Source organism: Melospiza melodia, chromosome 26, assembly GCF_035770615.1.
Source record: "Melospiza melodia melodia isolate bMelMel2 chromosome 26, bMelMel2.pri, whole genome shotgun sequence".
NCBI lineage: Eukaryota > Metazoa > Chordata > Aves > Passeriformes > Passerellidae > Melospiza > Melospiza melodia.
Window position 1 is genome coordinate 6,515,459 of NC_086219.1, and position 18,167 is coordinate 6,533,625.

Consider the following 18,167-nt stretch of genomic DNA (forward strand, 5'->3'; position numbering starts at 1 on the left):
AAAAAGGGAGAAAAAACCAGGCTGGAAAACACGGTTAGAGACTTCAGGGAACTTTACGGTCAAGCAGAGCTTATGTAAGCCCTGCTTTAATCCTAAATTAGCAAAGGTTCGCCTGGAAGAAAAAGGACTTTGCTGTGAGCACGATTTGGTTCTGGCTCTCAGCGAGGCTGGGTGGTTCCTGTGGAAAACAACAGCCAGGCTCGGGAAGGGAAAAAAATCAATTAATGCAGTGAATCCTCTGTTTTCCTGGGAAAGAAGGAAGAGGTGGCAGGGCCAGAGCTGTCCCCAGCTCGGAGGTTTCCTGCGTCACATTGTCCCTTCTTTGCTTCCATGGACTGGGGGCACATTTTGTGGCTTGTGACAGTGTCACGGGGGTTCTTGGATGAGGGAAGCAATGAGGATCTAACTCCATGTTTCAGAAGGCTTGATTTATTATTTTATGATATATATTATATTAAAACTGTACTAAAAGAATAGAAGAAAGGGTTTCATCAGAAGGCTGGCTAAGAATAGAAAAGAAAGAATGATAACAAAGGTTTGTGGCTCGGCTTTCTGTCCGAGCCAGCTGACTGTGATTGGCCATTAATTACAAACATCTAACATGGGTTAATCAAAGATTTACTTGTTGCATTCCACAGCAGCAGATAATCAATGTTTACATTTTGTTCTTGAGGCTTCTCAGCTTCTCAGGAGGAAAAATCCTAAGGAAAGGATTTTCCATAGAAGATGTCTGCAACAGTGGCCTGGCTGAGACCCTCCAAAATCAACATCTGCACCCCATGGGGAACCCATAACCCTCGCATGGAACCCATAACCCCCACATGGAACATCTCGAGCTGGAAGGGTTTTTCCCATCTGTAAAATCCCCAGTTGTTCCTCTTTCTTTTCCTTCCTAAGTTTTAAAAACTGAAATTTCCAAGCCCAATTCCCAGTCCCCAGCTCGGAGGTTTCCCGTGCCACATTGTCCCTTCTCTACTGCCCTGACTGGGGACATTTTGTGGCCTGGCTGAGACCCTCCAAAATCAACATCTGCACCCCACAGGGAATCCATAACCCTCACAGGGAACCCATAACCCCCACATGGAACATCTCTGGAGCTTGGGATTGCTCCAGGAGAGACAACATTGGAGTTCCAGCTCCTCCAAAAGCCACTGAGGACCTGGGGGATATCCATGGGGGGCTTTCTGCTTGATCTCCAGCCAAAAACAGGGCAAAAATGGGTTTATTTATTCCAGCTGGGTTCACCAGAGCTTCAGGAGTGCCTGGTGCTGGGATTGAGGCAGGGAGAAGGGAAAGGGAAAAGTCCAGGTGGAGGAATAAATGATTGATTAAACATTCGGAAAGGACTGGATGGTGCCTGAATTCCGTAGGAAATTTGGGAGCTGAAGAGCTGAGTTGTCTCCTGTGGACAGCCCAACCTTGAGCAATGCTGAGCTGGAAGGGTTTTTCCCATCTGTAAAACCCCCAATTGTTCCTCTTTCTTTTCCTTCCTAAGTTTTAAAAACTGAAATCTTCAAGCCCAACCCTTGATAAAACACAGGAGGAAATTGGGCAGCACACCATTTGTTGACAACATTTCAGTTCTTACCTTTTTCGGGGCAAAATGGGCAACTCTGAAACAGGAATTTCCAGAGAAAAGTTGGAAATTCCTTGAAATAAGCCAAACACTGACAGTTCTCTGTAACAATTTGAATTAGGGATTGTGGGCTCCCCATTTCCAGGGAGAAGTTTTGATTTCCCAAGGTTTTCTTCGCAATGTGGGGGGAAATAAAGGTGGCAAATGCCATAAACAGCATGAAAAGAGTGAATGTTCTGTCCATGGGACAGAGAAACTGGAAATTCCTCATCCCTGGCAGTGTCCAAGGCCAGGCTGGACAGGGCTTGGAGCAACCTGGGACAATGGAAGGTGTCCCTATGGACTGGGTGGAATGGGATGAGATTTAAGGTCCCTCCCAGCCCAAACCAGTCTGGGATTCCAGGATTCCCATGGATGTAGAATTGAGGGACTGGGATTCCAGGATTCCCATGGCTGTGGGATTGAGGGACTGGGATTCCAGGGTTCCCATGGCTGCAGAGAAAGGGTCCAGGACTCCAGGATTGCCATGGCTGTGGGAACAGGGACTGGAATTCCAGGATTTCCATGGCTGTGGGATTGAAGGACTGGCATTACAGGATTCCCATGGCTGTGGAGACAGCGACTGGGATTCCAGGATTCCCATGGCTGTGGAGACAGCGACTGGGATTCCAGGATTCCCATGACTGTGGAGACAGGGACTGGGATTCCAGGATTCCCATGGCTGCAGAGAAAGGGACTGGGATTCCAGGATTCCCATGGCTGTGGGATTGAAGGACTGGGATTCCAGGATTCCCATGGCTGTGGGATTGAAGGACTGGGATTCCAGGGTTCCCATGGCTGTGGCATTGAGGGACTCATTTTCTTAGATACTGAGAAGAAATTCCTCCTTGGAATGGATTTCCCAGAGAAGCTGTGGCTGCCCCAGATCCCTGGGATGGTGGGAAGTGTCCGTGCCCATGGTAGGGATGGCACCGGATGGATTTTGAGGCCTTTCCAACCCAAATTAGATTATTATCTCTGCTATTAATGAAGGAATGGGACTGGTTTGGGGCTAAGAATGATTTATTACTCAGATAAACACAATATTTTTCCCTGTGGGACTGAGCTCCCTCTCCTGATATCCACTTTCCCCTTCTCCCCAGGGAACCGCCTGGACGAGGGCTCGGACGTGGAGTCAGAGCCGGACCTGCCGCTGAAGCGGAAGCAGCGCCGCAGCCGCACCACGTTCACGGCGGAGCAGCTGGAGGAGCTGGAGAAGGCCTTCGAGAGGACACACTACCCCGACATCTACACCCGCGAGGAGCTGGCCCAGCGCACCAAGCTCACCGAGGCCCGCGTGCAGGTAAGGCCCGGCCTAACCGCGCGCGGCCCGGTCTAAGGTCTAAGCCTGTGTGCTCCCCAGAGTAACCCTGTGCACTCCTGACTTCACCTTACACGTTCTGGCTTACCCTGTGCACCCCAGCCTAACCCTTCACAGCCCTGCCTAACCCCATGTATTCCAACCTAACCCTGCGCACCTCAGCCTAACCCTGCACAGCCCAGGCTAACCCCACGCTCCCAGGCCTAACCCTAGGCTCCTCTGCCTAACCCTGCACAGGCTGGCTTAACCCCAGGCTCCCCTGCCTAACCCCAGGCTCCCCAGCCTAACCATGTGCACCCCAAACTAATCTTGCACTCCCCAGCCTAACCCTGCTCACCCCAGCCTAACTGCACTCTCCCTGGCCTAATCCCACTCTCCCTGGTCTAACCTCGTTCTTCCTGGCCTAACGCTCTGCAGCCCAGCCTAACCCTGCTCTCCCTGGCCTAACCCCACACAGCCCAGCCTAACCGCACTCTCCCTGGCCTAACCCCACTCTCCCTGGTCTAACCTCGCTCTTCCTGGCCTAACCTGTGCAGCCCAGCCTAACCCCACACTCCCAGGCCTAACCTCAGGCTCCCCAGCCTAACCTCACTCTCCCCAGCCTAACCCTGTGCGCTCCAGCCTAATCCTGCACTCCTCAGCCTAACCCTGCTCACCCCAGCCTAACCCTGCTCACCCCAGCCTAACCCCGCTCTCCCTGGCCTAACCCTGCACAGCCCAGCCTAACCCTGCTCACCCCAGCCTAACCCTGCTCTCCCTGGCCTAACCCTGCTCACCCCAGCCTAACCCTGCTCTCCCTGGCCTAACCCTGCTCTCCCTGGCCTAACCCTGCACAGCCCAGTCCTAACCCCGCTCTCCCCACCCAGAACGTGGCTGCTCCTTCTCTGCCTCGTCTTAACAGAGCAAAACCTTTGCTTGAGAGGGGTTCAAACAATCAAATTAAAGCAGATCTGTACTGGAATCTTCCAGCCGGGCATGGACACACCCAGTCATGGGATTCCTGCAATTTGATAAGGGTGATGAATTAGGATTTCTGACTGGTACAATGGGGTGTTCACTTTTCCCAGGAGTTCACCCCATGTCAGCCCCAAGGGCTTCTTGGCCCCGTTTTCTTCTCAGATTGTGGCTGGAAAACGAAATGTTCTCCTTGGAAATATGGCTCGGCAGTTTTAGGGATGTGTCAGGAGGTTAATCATTGTCCTAAAATCTTGGGGAAATGTAGGAAAACCACCAGGAGCTACACAACTCTGGGATGGTGCCCCACAGAGCTACAAACCATGGGGAAGATTATCTGTAGGCATCACCTCCCCTTAGGAGAGGAGCTGGGAATGAGGCAGCTCCAAGGTGGGAGCCGAGGTCAAACCCAGCTCTGCCTCTCGGGTCCCGTCCAACTCCTGTGCATTCCCACGGATTCAGGGAGGCCCTCTGGATTTGGCCCCTGCAGCGGTACCAGCTGCAGGGTTTGCATCCCCGTTGGGACTGGCAGCAAAAGTTTGGCATTTTCTCTTGGAGGCCATCCCTTGGAGGCCCGGTGGGGGGGTTATTCCCTGCTGGAGCAATCCCACATTTCCCAGCCTGGCCCCGCGGCGCAGATCGGATTCCGCGACGTTTGCAAGTTCCGCGTGTGAATTTTCAGACAAGTTTGGGGGATTTTTTTTCTTTTCCCCCCTCCTTGGTTCTCTGGGGAGCACAACAAGGCTGGGGGGGGGAGGGAGAGCAGGAGATGGGAGGAGCGGGAAGGGAGGGTTCGGAGCCGGGAATTCTGACATGGACACGATGAATGGCCCTGGTGGGAGCGGCACGCAGAGCCCCTGATGTGTCCCACATAAAGCTGGGTCAGTGCAGTGTGCGAACAGCACCGGGATCAGGATCAGGGATAATGGGATCCCTTGGGAAGGGGGAGGGATTGGGGATCGGGGATTGGGGTCTTGGGAGGGTCACAGCAGTGAGATGGGGACCCCAGCAATCTGTGCCCCCAGCAGGAATCCCGGGCGCTGTGGGAGCAGGGAAAGGGCTTTCCGAGCTCTCTCCTGCTGGAGAAACGCTCCTGGAATGAGCTCTTCCAAAGGAAAATGAACATTTCCTAAAAAAAAAAAATTAGCATTTCCAAAGGAAAATGGGCTTTTGCAAGGAAAATGGGCTTTTCCAAAGAAAAATGGGCTTTTCCAAAAGAAAAGGGGGTTTTCCAAAGGAAAATGAGCATTTCCAAAGGAAAATGGGGTTTTCCAAAGGAAAATGAGCTTTTCCAAAGAAAAACGGGCTTTTCCAAAAGAAAATGAGCATTTCCAAAAGAAAATGAACATTTCCAAAGGAAAATGTGGTTTTCCAAAGAAAATTAGCTTTTCCAATGGAAAATTAACATTTCCAAAGGAAAATGAGCATTTCCAAAGAAAAATGGCCTTTTCCAAAAGAAAATTAGCTTTTCCAAAGGAAAATGAGCATTTCCAAATGAAAACGAGCATTTCCAAAGAAAAATGGGCTTTTCCAATGGAAAATGAACATTTCCAAAGGAAAATGGGCTTTTCCAAATCAAAATTAACATTTCCAAATGAAAATGAGCTTTTCCGAAGGAAAATGGGCTTTTCCAAAAGAAAACGAGCTTTTCTAAAGGAAAATGGGGTTTTCCAAAGAAAAAAGGGCTTTTCCAATGCAAAATTAATATTTCCAAAGGAAAATGGCCTTTTCCAAAGGAAACCAGGCTGGGTGTTGCTGGAGGTGTCAGGATAAGAATGTGCTCGCCCAGGAACTGCCTTAGAGTTTTGGGGTTTTCCCCTCTGATGTTTTGGTGTTTTGGGTTTTCCCCTCCTGGGAATGGGGGTGTCCCCCACTCCTGGTTAAGGATTTTTCCCAAAGAATTGTCCAGCACTTCCAGCACCGTGGCAGGTGCTGTCACCTCCCTGCAGCTTCCTCCTGGGAAATCCTGGATTTTCCTGGAGCTGTCACCTCTCTGCAGCTTCCTCCTGGGAAATCCTGGATTTTCCGGGAGCCACCATCCCTCTAGACTTGGCTGTGGAGACTGGAGAAGGAAATCCAGCACAACTTAACTTAGGCTGGTTTGACTTTGATCTTGGCCCAGGGAGTTCAGAAGTGTGGATTTGGTGGCCATGTAGGATCAGGGATGTTTGGAGCCTGGGAAAGTGGCTCATTAAGGGAACGAAGCCACCCAGGGTTGGAATGTGTGAATTCCCCCCACCCCGTTTTGTTTTGCATGTTTTAGCCCTGATTGTGTAGGTGGGCACAAGCTGTTGAGCAGGGGATAGAAAATGGATGTTCCTGTGGTAAATAATGGAAAAAAATGGGATTTTGAGGGAGAGCAGAGTTTAAGGAGCACATGGGATGGGGCACGAGGGATGCTGAGGATGAAGGGGAGAGGCCCAAATCAGAGAGAGCACAAACCTTTCCCAAGGATCTGGGAGAATGGAGGGAGGAAGGACAACCAAAAAAAATCCCAAAAACAAACCCAAAAAACCCATTAATTAATTTTAAAATGCCCTTTTTCCCTGTCCCAAGCTGGGATCTCCCTGGGTGAGGAGGCTCCTGCCAGGGCTGTGCAGCAGCTGCTCTCAGAGGCACATTCCTGGTGCCTTGCTCATTCCAGCAGCCTGGCACGGGCGCCTCCTTCCCACCACCTGATTTTCTGGATATCAGGGCTGATCTTCCGCCGCCCCTTGGGATCTGCAAACATCGCTCAGCCAAGATCTTGTGCAAAAAAATTTAAAATAATAGCTCCACACACAGATGAACCCCCATGGGCACATCCAGCAGGGAATCTTCCCCCACCTCGGGGGCTCTCTGCTGTCTTGATTGAGTTTTTAAGCCAAGAATTGAGTTTTGGATTAAAAATGGCTCCAACATAGCAGGGCCAGATCAGAGCAGGGTTTCTGGGGGTGTTTATGAGGCATTGAGGGACAGGACAAGGGGGAATGGCTCTAAATTAAATGAGGGACAGTTCAGATGGGATATCTGGGAGAAATTCCTCCCTGTGAGGGTGGGCAGGCCCTGGCACAGGGTGCCCAGAGCAGCTGTGGCTGCCCCTGGATCCCTGGCAGTGCCCAAGACGAGGCTGGACAGGGCTGGGAGCAGCCTGGGACAGTGGAAAGTGTTGCTGCCATGGCAGGGGTGGCACAGGAGGGGCTCTGAGGTCCCTCCAAGCCAAACCACCCCGGGATTCATTCCATTATTCATTCCATGACTCATTCCGTGATTCATTCCATGATTCCACTAAGGGCCTCGCCGACGTCTGCCCATCCTCCTCATCCCTGAGCTCCACATGTGGGGTGGGGGCAGAGGCACGGAGGTGTTTGTGACCCCAAAGAGGGACAGGAGAGCAGCTGCCCCTCATCTGGTCCTTGTTTCACTCATCCCCTGGGTCACAGCTTGGGGCTGGCTTTCTTCCTGCATCCAATTCCTGTTCCTGCATCAAATTCCTATCCCTATTCCTATTCCTATCCTTGTCCCTGTCCCTATTCCTCTATCCAATTCCTATTCCTGCCTCCAATTCCTATTCTTATTCCTTCCTATTCCTATTCCAATTCCTATTCCTGCATCCTATTCCTATTCCCACATCCTATTCCTGCAACCTATCTCTCTTCCTATTCCTGTTCCTATTCCTCTTCCTGCATCCAATACCTATTCCTATTCCTATTCCTATTCCTATTCCTATTCCTATTCCTATTCCTATTCCTATTCCTATTCCTATTCCTATTCCTATTCCTATTCCTATTTCCATTCCCGCTCCCGTTCCCATTCCCATTCCCCTTTCCGCTCCTGTTCCCAATCCCATTCCTGCTCCCGTTCCCGCTCCCATTCCCATTCCCTTTCCCCTTCATCTTCCCGCTCCCACTCCCATTCCCATTCCCATTCCCATTCCCACTTCCACTTCCATTCCCATTCCCATTCCCATTCCCATTCCCGTTCCCATTCCTGTTCCCGTTCCCGTTCCCGTTCCCATTCCCATTCCCGTTCCAATTCCTGCTCCCATTCCCATTCCCGTTCCCGTTCCCATTCCCATTCCCATTTCCGTTCCGTTCCATTCCGTTCCTTTCCCGGCCGGTCGCGGGGAGCCGCGGGCAGTGTCCGCCCGTCCCGGCAGCTGTCGGGATAACCGGAGCTGTCGGGATAACCAGAGCTGTCGGGATAACCGGAGCTGTCGGGATAACCGGAGCTGTCAGGATAACTGGAGCTGTCAGGATAACCAGAGCTGTCGGGATAACCGGAGCTGTCGGGATAACCGGAGCCCCGACGCGCTGACAGCTCCTAAACCCCCCCGAGCCGGACGGGGCCGGGGCAGCAGAGACGGCTCCGGTTTCCCGCGGGGTTCCGGCCGGGTCACGGCGGGGTTTGGGTGTTTGGGTGTTCGGGACGCGCATTCCAGCTCAGCCTTCCCGGGCGATGAGTGTGAACGGGTTAATCCCGGGGTGAGCCGAGCCAGGGATGAGCCCGAGCGGATTTCCGTGCGAATTCCAGGGATTTGTCACTGTCCTGACTCAGGGAATGTCCTGGAGGAATTCTCACCCATCTGTGAGCTCCTCTTCCCTCCCTCCGTGCCAGAAAACAACCCGAGAATGTCCCGGGCATTAGGGAATTAACAGGAATTCTCTCCGTTCATTTAGCGGGAGCTTTGATTTTGATCTTGGATGTTTTCTGGGATTTTTCACCCGTTTTTGTGATTATCTCACGGATGATGTCAAAGTTTTGATGTGGGGGGAAAAAAACCCAAAACTCTTAAAAGGGACTTTGTGACAACTTTGAAGCTTTTCTTCCTGGCATTCCTGGTGGAGGGAACTTTTTCCAGAACAATCCATTTCCCATAAACAATGGGGAATTTGTTTGTGGGGTGGAATCCACCAGGAAAATCCTTTTGGCAGGAGATTCTTCTGTAGATGTAGAAATGACCTCTCCAAGCGATGTCGGTGTCACAAAAGCCACCAGGGCCAACCCATGGGGCTGGAATTAATCCCTGTCCTAGACAATCCCAGTTGTGGAGTGGTTTTCCCAAAGCTGTTCCATTTTTAGGGTGGGTTACCAAAAACCCTCGCTGCTTATTTCTGTTATTTCACGGGCAGGAAGAAATGAGAAGTAAAACAAAACTGTCCAAATTATTCACTTCTAACTTATAGATTTCTCCATTGGGAATGTTTTCCACTTCTAACTTGGAGATTTCTCCATTGGCAATATTCCCTGGTGCAGAGGAAATATTTCCAAACATTCTCCTTCTTCTCCCAGTGCTGTGATTGAGCCAGAGATTGAAGGCTCTGAAATTTTACACCCAAAAAATCAACCTCGATTTCTACACCCCAAAAAACTCCATAGAGTATTTTTGACTCCTCAGCATCACCTGGGGGTGATAGAAAGCCTTGGAGCAATTCTGGGATCTGGGAGAATTCCACAGAAATGTGGATTTTTGGGGATATTTTGCTCAGGGCAGCAACACCTCGGCCCCACAAAAGGAATTCCATGTGTGGCTTCAGTGTTGGTTAATTACAAATTTATTTATTTTTTGCTGTGAGGTAGGATTAGGAGAAAGGTAAAATAGGTTTAAAATTTTTAAATTAATAAATTATAAAATCATTTATTAATAAATTAATAAATTAATAAATTAATTTAAATTTAATAAATGAATAAATTTATTATATAGTACTTAAAAGAAAGAGCAATAAGAATTAGGATGAAATTTTTAGAGTACCTTTTTTGTTTCTTACCATTCCATTTGCATTTACATTCACCGCACCGAGAAATTCCCTTTTCCATGGGAAGGAGCTGCAAGATCCAGCAGAAAATCTTTCCCCACCTGAGCTTCAGGAGGGGATGAATTGCCTGAATTTGAATTCTTTTGTGAAGGGCCTGGGGTGTGAGGATAGAGGAAGGGGAATAGGAAATGGGGAATGGGAATGGGGAAAGGGGAATGGGAACAGGAATGGAAATGGGAAATGGGAAATGGGAATGGGAATGGGAATAGGAATGGGGACAGGAATGGGAATGGGTAATGGTGAATGGGGACAGGAATGGGAAGGGGGAATGGGAAATGGGAATGGGGATTGGGAATGGGAATGGGGAGTGAGGAATGGGGACTGGGAACAGGAATGGGAATGGGAATGGGAATGGGAATGGGGATGGGGAATGGGAATGGGAATGGGGATAGGAATGGGGACTGGGAATGAGAATGAGAATGGGAATGGGGAATGGTGAATGGGGACAGGAATGGGAAGGGGGAATGGGGATAGGAATGGGAATGAGGAATGGGGAATAGAAATGGGGAATGGGGACAGGAATGGGAAGGGGGAATGGGGATAGGGATAGGAATGGGGAATGGGAATGGGAATGGGGATGGGGATGGGGATGGGGAATGGGAATGGGGAATGGGGATTGGGGAATGGGGACAGGAATGGGAAGGGGGAATGGGGATGGGGAATGGGAATGGGAATGGGAAATGGGAATGGGAATGGGGATAGGAATGGGAATGAGGAATGGGAATGGGGATGGGGAATGGGAAATGGGGAATGGAAATGGGGAATGGGAATGGGGAGTGAGGAATGGGGACTGGGAACAGGAAAGGGGATGGGAAATGGGAAATGAGAATGGGGAATGGGGAATGGGAATGAGGAATGGGGAAGGGGGAATGGGAACAGGAATGGAAATGGGGAATGGGAAATGGGAATGGGAATGGGGATGGGGATGAGAATGGGAATGGGGATAGGAATGGGGATGGGAATGGGAATGGGTAATGGTGAATGGGGACAGGAATGGAAATGGGGAATGGGAATGGGAATGGGAATGGGGATAGGAATGGGGATGGGAATGGGTAATGGTGAATGGGGACAGGAATGGGAAGGGGGAATGGGGATAGGAATGGGAATGAGGAATGGGAATGGGGATGAAGAATGGAAATGGGGAATGGGAATAGGGAGTGAGGAATGGGGACTGGGAACAGGAATGGGAATGGGAAATGGGGAATGAGAATGGGAATGGGGAATGAGGATTGGGGAATGGGGAATGGGGAATGGGAATTCTCTGGAAGAGGGAATATTTAGGTGGGATTTTGGAAGGAAGCTCCTGGCTGTGAGCTGGGGAGGCCCTGGGAGAGCAGCTGGAGATCCCTGGAAGCGCCCAAGGCCAGCTTGGAGCACCCTGGGCTGGTGGGAAGCGTGGAAATGGGAATGGGATCATCCTGAGGGTCTGTAGGGCCGGCTTATTTAGGGCAGGGAATCCATGACCCAAGGGGAGAATTTCACAGCAGAAAATGCTCCCTGGAGCCTGATCCCCATCCTTTGGTGGATGGAGGATCCTCTGATGGATGGAGGGCTGGAGGTGCTGCTAAACCCGGCCTGGCTGAGCCAGGAAGCAGCAGAAATCTGCCCCTGGCACCTCCTGCAGCTCCCAGGGGTGCCAACATCAAAGCTGGCCCAGAAATGTTCCAATGCAGCTCTTAAAGCATCCAGGTTTGGCTGCCAGGAGAAAAATATTGATGAAATATTTATTTAAGATAAATCTATTTTTATATATTTAATAATATATTACTTATTATATATTATATTATATATTATATATTATATATTATATATTATATATTATATATTATATATTATATATTATATATTATATATTATATATTATATATTTATTATATATTATATGTGTAGAAATAGATTTTTATATATTTAATAATTTTTCTAAAATATTGCAATTTTCTCACAGCACCCAGCCCTTCCTGGTGTTTGTCACCTTCCCCAAGTGCTAGCTCAGACCCAGGGATAATCAGGGAAACAAACACAGGGAAGGGCTTAAAGTTTATATTTAATAATATTTAATATAAATTATAACAATTTCTATAAAGTTAAAATTTTATTTCTATTTATTACAACATTTTATTTATATTGTATATAAACAAATTATAATAATTTATAGAAAGTTTATATTTGAGTTTAGCAGCATCTCCTCTGCCAGCTGAAATCCCCCCTGCCAAGGGAGTGATTACTAATGTATTTATTTTTTTGTTGTGAGGTAGGATTAGGAGAAATGTAAAGTAGGTTTAAAGTTTTAAAAAGGTATCTAGGAAAGTTCATTAACAGTAATTAAAAGGAAGAGTAATAAGAATTAGAGGACAATTTTTAGAGTGCTTTTTTGTTTCTTTACATTACATGGTCTGAGGTGTGCTCAGATCCAGGGTTAGACAGGGATAATCAGGGAAGCAAAACATAGGGATGGGTTTAAAGTTTATATTTTATTTTAATTTAATAAAAATTATAATAATTTATATCAAGTTTATATTTGAGTTTAGCATCATCTCCTCTGCCAGCTGAAATCACCCTTGGCAAGAAGTGATTAAATTTTTAGAATACTTTTTTATTTCTTTACAGGGTTAGACAGGGATAATCAGGGAAACAAAACACAGAGATAGATTTAAAGTTTATATTTAATTATATTTAATATAAATTATAATAATTTATATAAAGTTTATATTTTAATTTAGCAGCATCTCCTCTGCCAGCTGAAATCATCCCTGGCATACAGAACTTGTGAAATGTGGAGCTGGAAAACACTGCTGGCAAACAGTGGCCAAAAGCTGCTTTGTTCCCTGGAAATATTATTTTATTTATAAATATTATTAATTCTGTGCTGAGGGGTAAAGCTGTGGCACTGGGCAGGGCAGGGCTTGGGGCTGGGAGATTTGGCCTGGCTTTAGGATGGCTCATGTGGAAGTGGAACCTCTGTCCCATTCCCCCCATCCCATTCCCCTCTATCCATCACCCTCTATCCCATTCCCTCTATCCCATCCCCTGTTATTCCACTCTGCTCTATCCCACTATTCCCTGTATTCCCTGTTATCCCAGAGAATGGGATAGAGGGAAGTGGGATAGAGGGGAGTGGGATAACAGGGAATGGGATAGAGGGTAATGGGATGGAGGGGAGCAGGATAGAGGGAATGGGATAGAGGGGAATGTGTTAGAGGGGGAATGGGATAACCTCTATCCCACTCCCCCCATCCCACTCCCCTAAATCCCATTCCCCCTATCCCATTCCCTCTGTCCCATTCCCTCTATCCCATTCCCTGTTATCCCATTTCCCCCCATCCCATTCCCTCTGTCCCATTCCCCCTATCCCACTCCCCTTTATCCCATTCCCGTCTGTCCCATTCCCTCTGTCCCATTCCCTCTAATCCCACTCCCCTCTATCCCATTCTCTCCTATTCCATTCCCTGTTATCCCACTCCCCTCTATCCCATTCCCCTGCAATCCCATTCCCCTCTACCCCATTTTCCTCCTATCCCATTCCCAGTTATCCCATTTTCCCCCTATCCCATTCCCTCCAATCCCATTCCCTTCTATCCCATTACCTCTATCTTACTCCCCCGATCCCACTCCCTTCTATCCCATTCCTTTTTATCCCACTCCCCCCTATGCCATTCCCCTCTCTCCCACCCTCCCATCCCATTCCCCCTATCCCATTCCCCCTATCCCATTCCCTGTTATCCCATTCCCTCTAATCCCATTCCCCTCTATCCCACTCTCCCCTATCCCATTCCCTGTTATCCCATTCCCCTCAACCCCATTTCTTTCTATCCCATTCCCCCCTATCCTACTCCCCTCTATCCCAGCCCCCCTATCCCATTCCCCCTTATCCCATTCCCCTGAGGAAGTTTTTAAGGAATACCGCAGCCCTGGAGGAACCAACACCCCAATGAAATAGTTCCCTGCTCACAAGAGTTTGTTTAACCAAAACCAGGTGGTTTCCCCAAAAAAACCCTACTCACCTGTTCACTGCAATCCCACAAGCAGCTGCCACCTCCAGGAGCTGGGATGTGCCGGCAGAAATTCAGGCTGAATTCCCTGGATAATCTCATTTGTGAGGAGCCATTTGTTCTGCTCCACTAACCTGGTTTAAAATTGAATATTTCATATTTCATATTTATCTCCACCACATCACCCACCAGAGGAAGAAGCTCAGCACTGAACCAGAGCAGGGACAGCAGGAAAAAAACCCAAAGGGTTCCCAAATCTGGGTGTCCTGCTGGGAATTTTTTTCCTGTTCTCTCAGGAATCATCTCGGTGGCCTTGGTGATGCTCCCACATCCCTGGTGTCACAGCCAGCACAGGAAATGTTCCCGCTGTGGTGTGGATTTAGGGGATCCCACCTGGAAGGATGGAGCAGGGAATATCCTTGGGGTCTCCCCAGCTCCTCCCTAAAACTCCCCTCCATCCCCTGAATTCCAGCTTTTGGTAGGATGGACAATGCTCTGCTCTGTTTTGGGAGAGGCCCTGACCTGGCAAAATCCCCTTGGAATCCCCCATGGAATATTCGGGATATTCTGACCCAGCAGAATCCCCTTTTTCCACCCGGGGAAGGCCCTCAGCTGATCCTGTGGAATATTTGGGGTGTCCTGAGGCAGAATCCCCTTTTTCCAGCTGGGAAAGGCCCTCAGGTGACCCTGTGGAATATTTGGGGTGTCCTGAGGCAGAATCCCCTTTTTCCAGCTGGGGAAGGCCCTCAGCCAACCCTATGGAATATTTGGGTGTCCTGATCCCCTGACCCAGCAGAATCCCCTTTCTCCAACTGGGAAGGGTTCTCAGCCAACCCTATGGAATATTTGGGGTGTCCTGATCCCCTGACCCAGCAGAATCCCCTTTCCCCAGCTGGGAAAGGCCCTCAGCTGACCTTTTGGAATATTTGGGGCGTGTTGAGACCCTGACCCAGCAGAATCCCCTTTCCCAGCTGGGAAGAGCCCTCAGCTGACCCCGTGGAACTTTCTGGGTGTGCTGAGGCCATAAAAGAGCCTTTCCCACCTGGTTCCTGCAGCCCCTGAGCACAAACAGGTGCTGCAGCTCCTTGGCTTTCCCAGCCCTGTTTCCATTTATTTCCTCATCCACCCCATCCATCTTTCTCCCACATCAAGTCCTGATTAGGCTGAGCAGGAGCACAACAGGGTTTTTTTTTCCCCCTCCCACAGGAGGCTCTTTTTGACCTTCCTTTCCTCTCCTTGTCTGACAAATTGTGGGAGCTGACCCAGAGCTGGGATAATTCGCTCCAGCCCCATCCTGGCAGGCAGCTGCTCCAGCAGGGTGTCTGGGTTTGAAAAGACAGGTGTGTGCTGAGGAAGGCAGGAGCCCCCCCTGAAATGGAAAATGTAAACCTCCTCTCCCCCTCTGAATTGTTATAAATTTGAAATTAAGGGGCTCTCAGGTAAAGATATGAGAATAGGAATAATAGTTCTTTACTAGGGAAGAAAAATTTTAAAACAAACAAACAAACAAAACTAAAACAAACTGACAAAAAACCAATGCAGTAATAGAAAACAACACTGACAGAGTCAGAACAGGAGCTGTGGGTCAAGGTGGTGGCACAGTCCCATCCCATGGTGGCTCAGCCCTCCTGCAGTGCCAGCTGTGGTTCTGTTGGAGCAGGGAACCTGGAGTGTGACGGTGTTCACAGGGGTCTGAGGATGAGGGAAGAGACGAGGATCTGACTCTGTGTTTCAGAAGGCTTGATTTATTATTTTATCATATATATTATATTAAAACTATACTAAAAGAATAGAAGAAAGGATTTCATCACAAGGCCAGCTAAGAATAGAAAAAGAAAGAATGATAACAAAAGCTTCTGTCTCGGATTCTCTGTCCGAGCCAGCTGACTGTGATTGGACATTAATTAGAAACAACCACATGAGACCAATCACAGATGCACCTGTTGCATTCCACAGCAGCAGATAACCATTGTTTGCATTTTGTTCCTGAGGCCTCTCAGCTTCTCAGGAGGAAAAATCCTAAGGAAAGGATTTTTCATAAAAGATGTCTGTGACACTGGAGAAGGGTGGAGTTTTCCTCTGCAGCTCCAGGGCTGCTGCAGATGGGCCTGGGCTCCTCTGGCAATGCAGGGCAGCACAAAGCTGCTCCTCTGGCAATGCAGGGCAGCACAAAGCTGCTCCTCTCAGAATGCAGGGGGCAAAGGCTGCCCTGGTGTCCCAAACCTCAGATTGTATCCAGGTAGGAATGCTTGGCTCCTCCCCTGGGCAGAGCATGTCCCCATGGGATGATGGAATTTCATCAGCCATGCAGGGACACTCAGTGGTTGTGGAAGAGATAAAGAAAACTGCCCAATTATAGAATTTAACTGCCCCACAGATAGGAATAGAATACACAGCCCCATTTCCAACCTAAGGCACAGGGATGGGAGGCCTGAGGGATATCCAGGATATTCAGGATATCCAGGATACCCAGTATATTCAGGATATTTATGATATTCAGGAAATTTAAGACATTCAGAAGCATGGCTGAGCAAAGTGCAGTGGCACAAGGACTCCTTGGGTATCTCCATCCCAGATTTTTCCATCCCATCTCTGCTCCCCCTCAGCAATGCCAGGTGGTTTCTAGGACACATTTCTTTATTTAAGGCATTATTTGGGAACTGATCAGTGGGGAAAACCCCAAAAGCAGCAGGTACAGCTCCTCTGCTTTGGGGAAGAACCAGCAGCTGCTGATTTTCCTGCTGCTGATTCTTCCCCAAGCGCCGGGCCCAAATTCTGGCTTGGTTTTGTAGGGTCTGGGGAGGGAATTTGGGGTTGGCTCAGTAGGATTTGGGGAAGAGATTTTGGGTTTGGTTCTGCAGTCTCTGGGGATGGGAGTTTGGGGTATTTTCAGGAGGATTTGGGAAGGGAGTTTGGGGTTGGTTCTGTGGGATTTGAGGAAAGGAGTTTGGGACTAGTTCTGCAGTGTCTGGAAAGGAAGTTTGGGGTTTTTTCAGTAGGATTTGGGAAGGGAATTTGGGTTTGTTTCTGATTTGAGGAAGGGAGTTTGAGGTTGGCTCTGCAGGATTAAGAGAAAAGAGTTTAGGGTTGGTTCTGCAGTGTCTGGGAAAGGAGTTTTGGGTAGCCCCGCAGGATCTGAGGAAAGGATTTTGGGGCTGGTTCTGCAGATCTGAGGAAAGGAGTTTCGGGTTGGTTCTGCAGGATTTGGGGAAGAGAGTTTGGGGTATTTTCAGCAGGACTTGGGGGAGAGATTTTGGGTTTGCTTCTGCAGGGTCTGGTGAAGAGATTTTGGGGTTGGTTATGCAGGATTTGGGGAAGAGAGTTTGGGGTATTTTCAGCAGGACTTGGGGGAGAGATTTTGGGTTTGCTTCTGCAGGGTCTGGTGAAGAGATTTTGGGGTTGGTTATGCAGGATTTGGGGAAGGGAGTCTGGGTTTGGTTCTGCAGCATCTGGGGAAGAGATTTCGGGGTTGTCTCTGCAGGGTTTGGGAAGGGAGTTTGGGGTTGGCCCCCAAGGTGTGGGAACCCTTTTGTAAGCACAGCCTCAGAGAAACCTCCCTGGCAGCTCCCAGCCTTCCTCCTCTCCCTCCTCCGTGCGGTTGCGGCGGGCCAGGCTCCACGCCAGGCTCGCCATGGTGTAACAGGATCCCGTGGCAGGGAATCTTTCGGGGCTGATAAACCCCGAGCAGGCGGGAACTGAAGGCAGGTTCCCTTTGAAGTGCACCTCGCATTACAGCGAGCTGCTCCAGCCTCGGGATTTCAACCACCAATAAAATGATTTATGAGCATAAAAGGCCCCAGCCACCTTTGAGCTGGGGGAAGGGGAGGAATTGCAAACGTCATTAGCTGCAGAGGCTCTGCTTTTTATTCTCGGGGTGACGAATGAGGGGCAGAATAGACCTGTTTGGGCAATAAAATGAAAAATTAAAATTTAATTTATTAACAATACATTAAATAATAAAATACTTATTATGTATAATAATATATATTATACATAACAATATTAAACTGCTTTATTAACAATAAATAAAATGATAAATTATTTATAATATATAATAATAGAGATTGTATGTAATACTATTAAACTACTTTATTAACAATAAATAAAATAATAAAATATTTATAATATATAACAATATCGATTATATATAATAATATTAAATTACTTTATTAACAATATATAAGATAATAAACTATTTATAATGTAAATAATATAGATGATCTATAATAACATCAAATACTAATAAAATTAATATTAGATATTAATATTACTATAAAATAAATAAAATTATATTAAATATTAAATATTTTATTAACAATAAATAGAATAATAAAATAATCTATTTATAAGATATAATAATATAGAATATAATATAGAATATAATGATATATTGACATAATTTATTAACAATATGGCACATATTTGCGGGGCTGCAGCCTCCAGCCAGGCTCAGTGGGAAGACCTTCTTTCACCTCCTGAGAACCTCTTTTGGT

The 18,167-nt window shown here is 48.0% G+C and overlaps 1 protein-coding gene across 3 annotated transcripts in view; it reads left to right on the forward strand.

Moving 5' to 3' along the window:
• The window catches only part of PAX7 (paired box 7), a 135,733-nt gene that overhangs the window by 37,763 nt on the left and 79,803 nt on the right, over nucleotides 1–18,167 (forward strand). For all 3 annotated transcript variants that reach the window (XM_063176809.1, XM_063176807.1, XM_063176808.1), the window contains exon 5: nucleotides 2,719–2,918. In XM_063176809.1, the coding sequence (XP_063032879.1) occupies nucleotides 2,719–2,918 (200 nt within the window). The remainder of the gene's footprint in view (nucleotides 1–2,718; nucleotides 2,919–18,167) is intronic.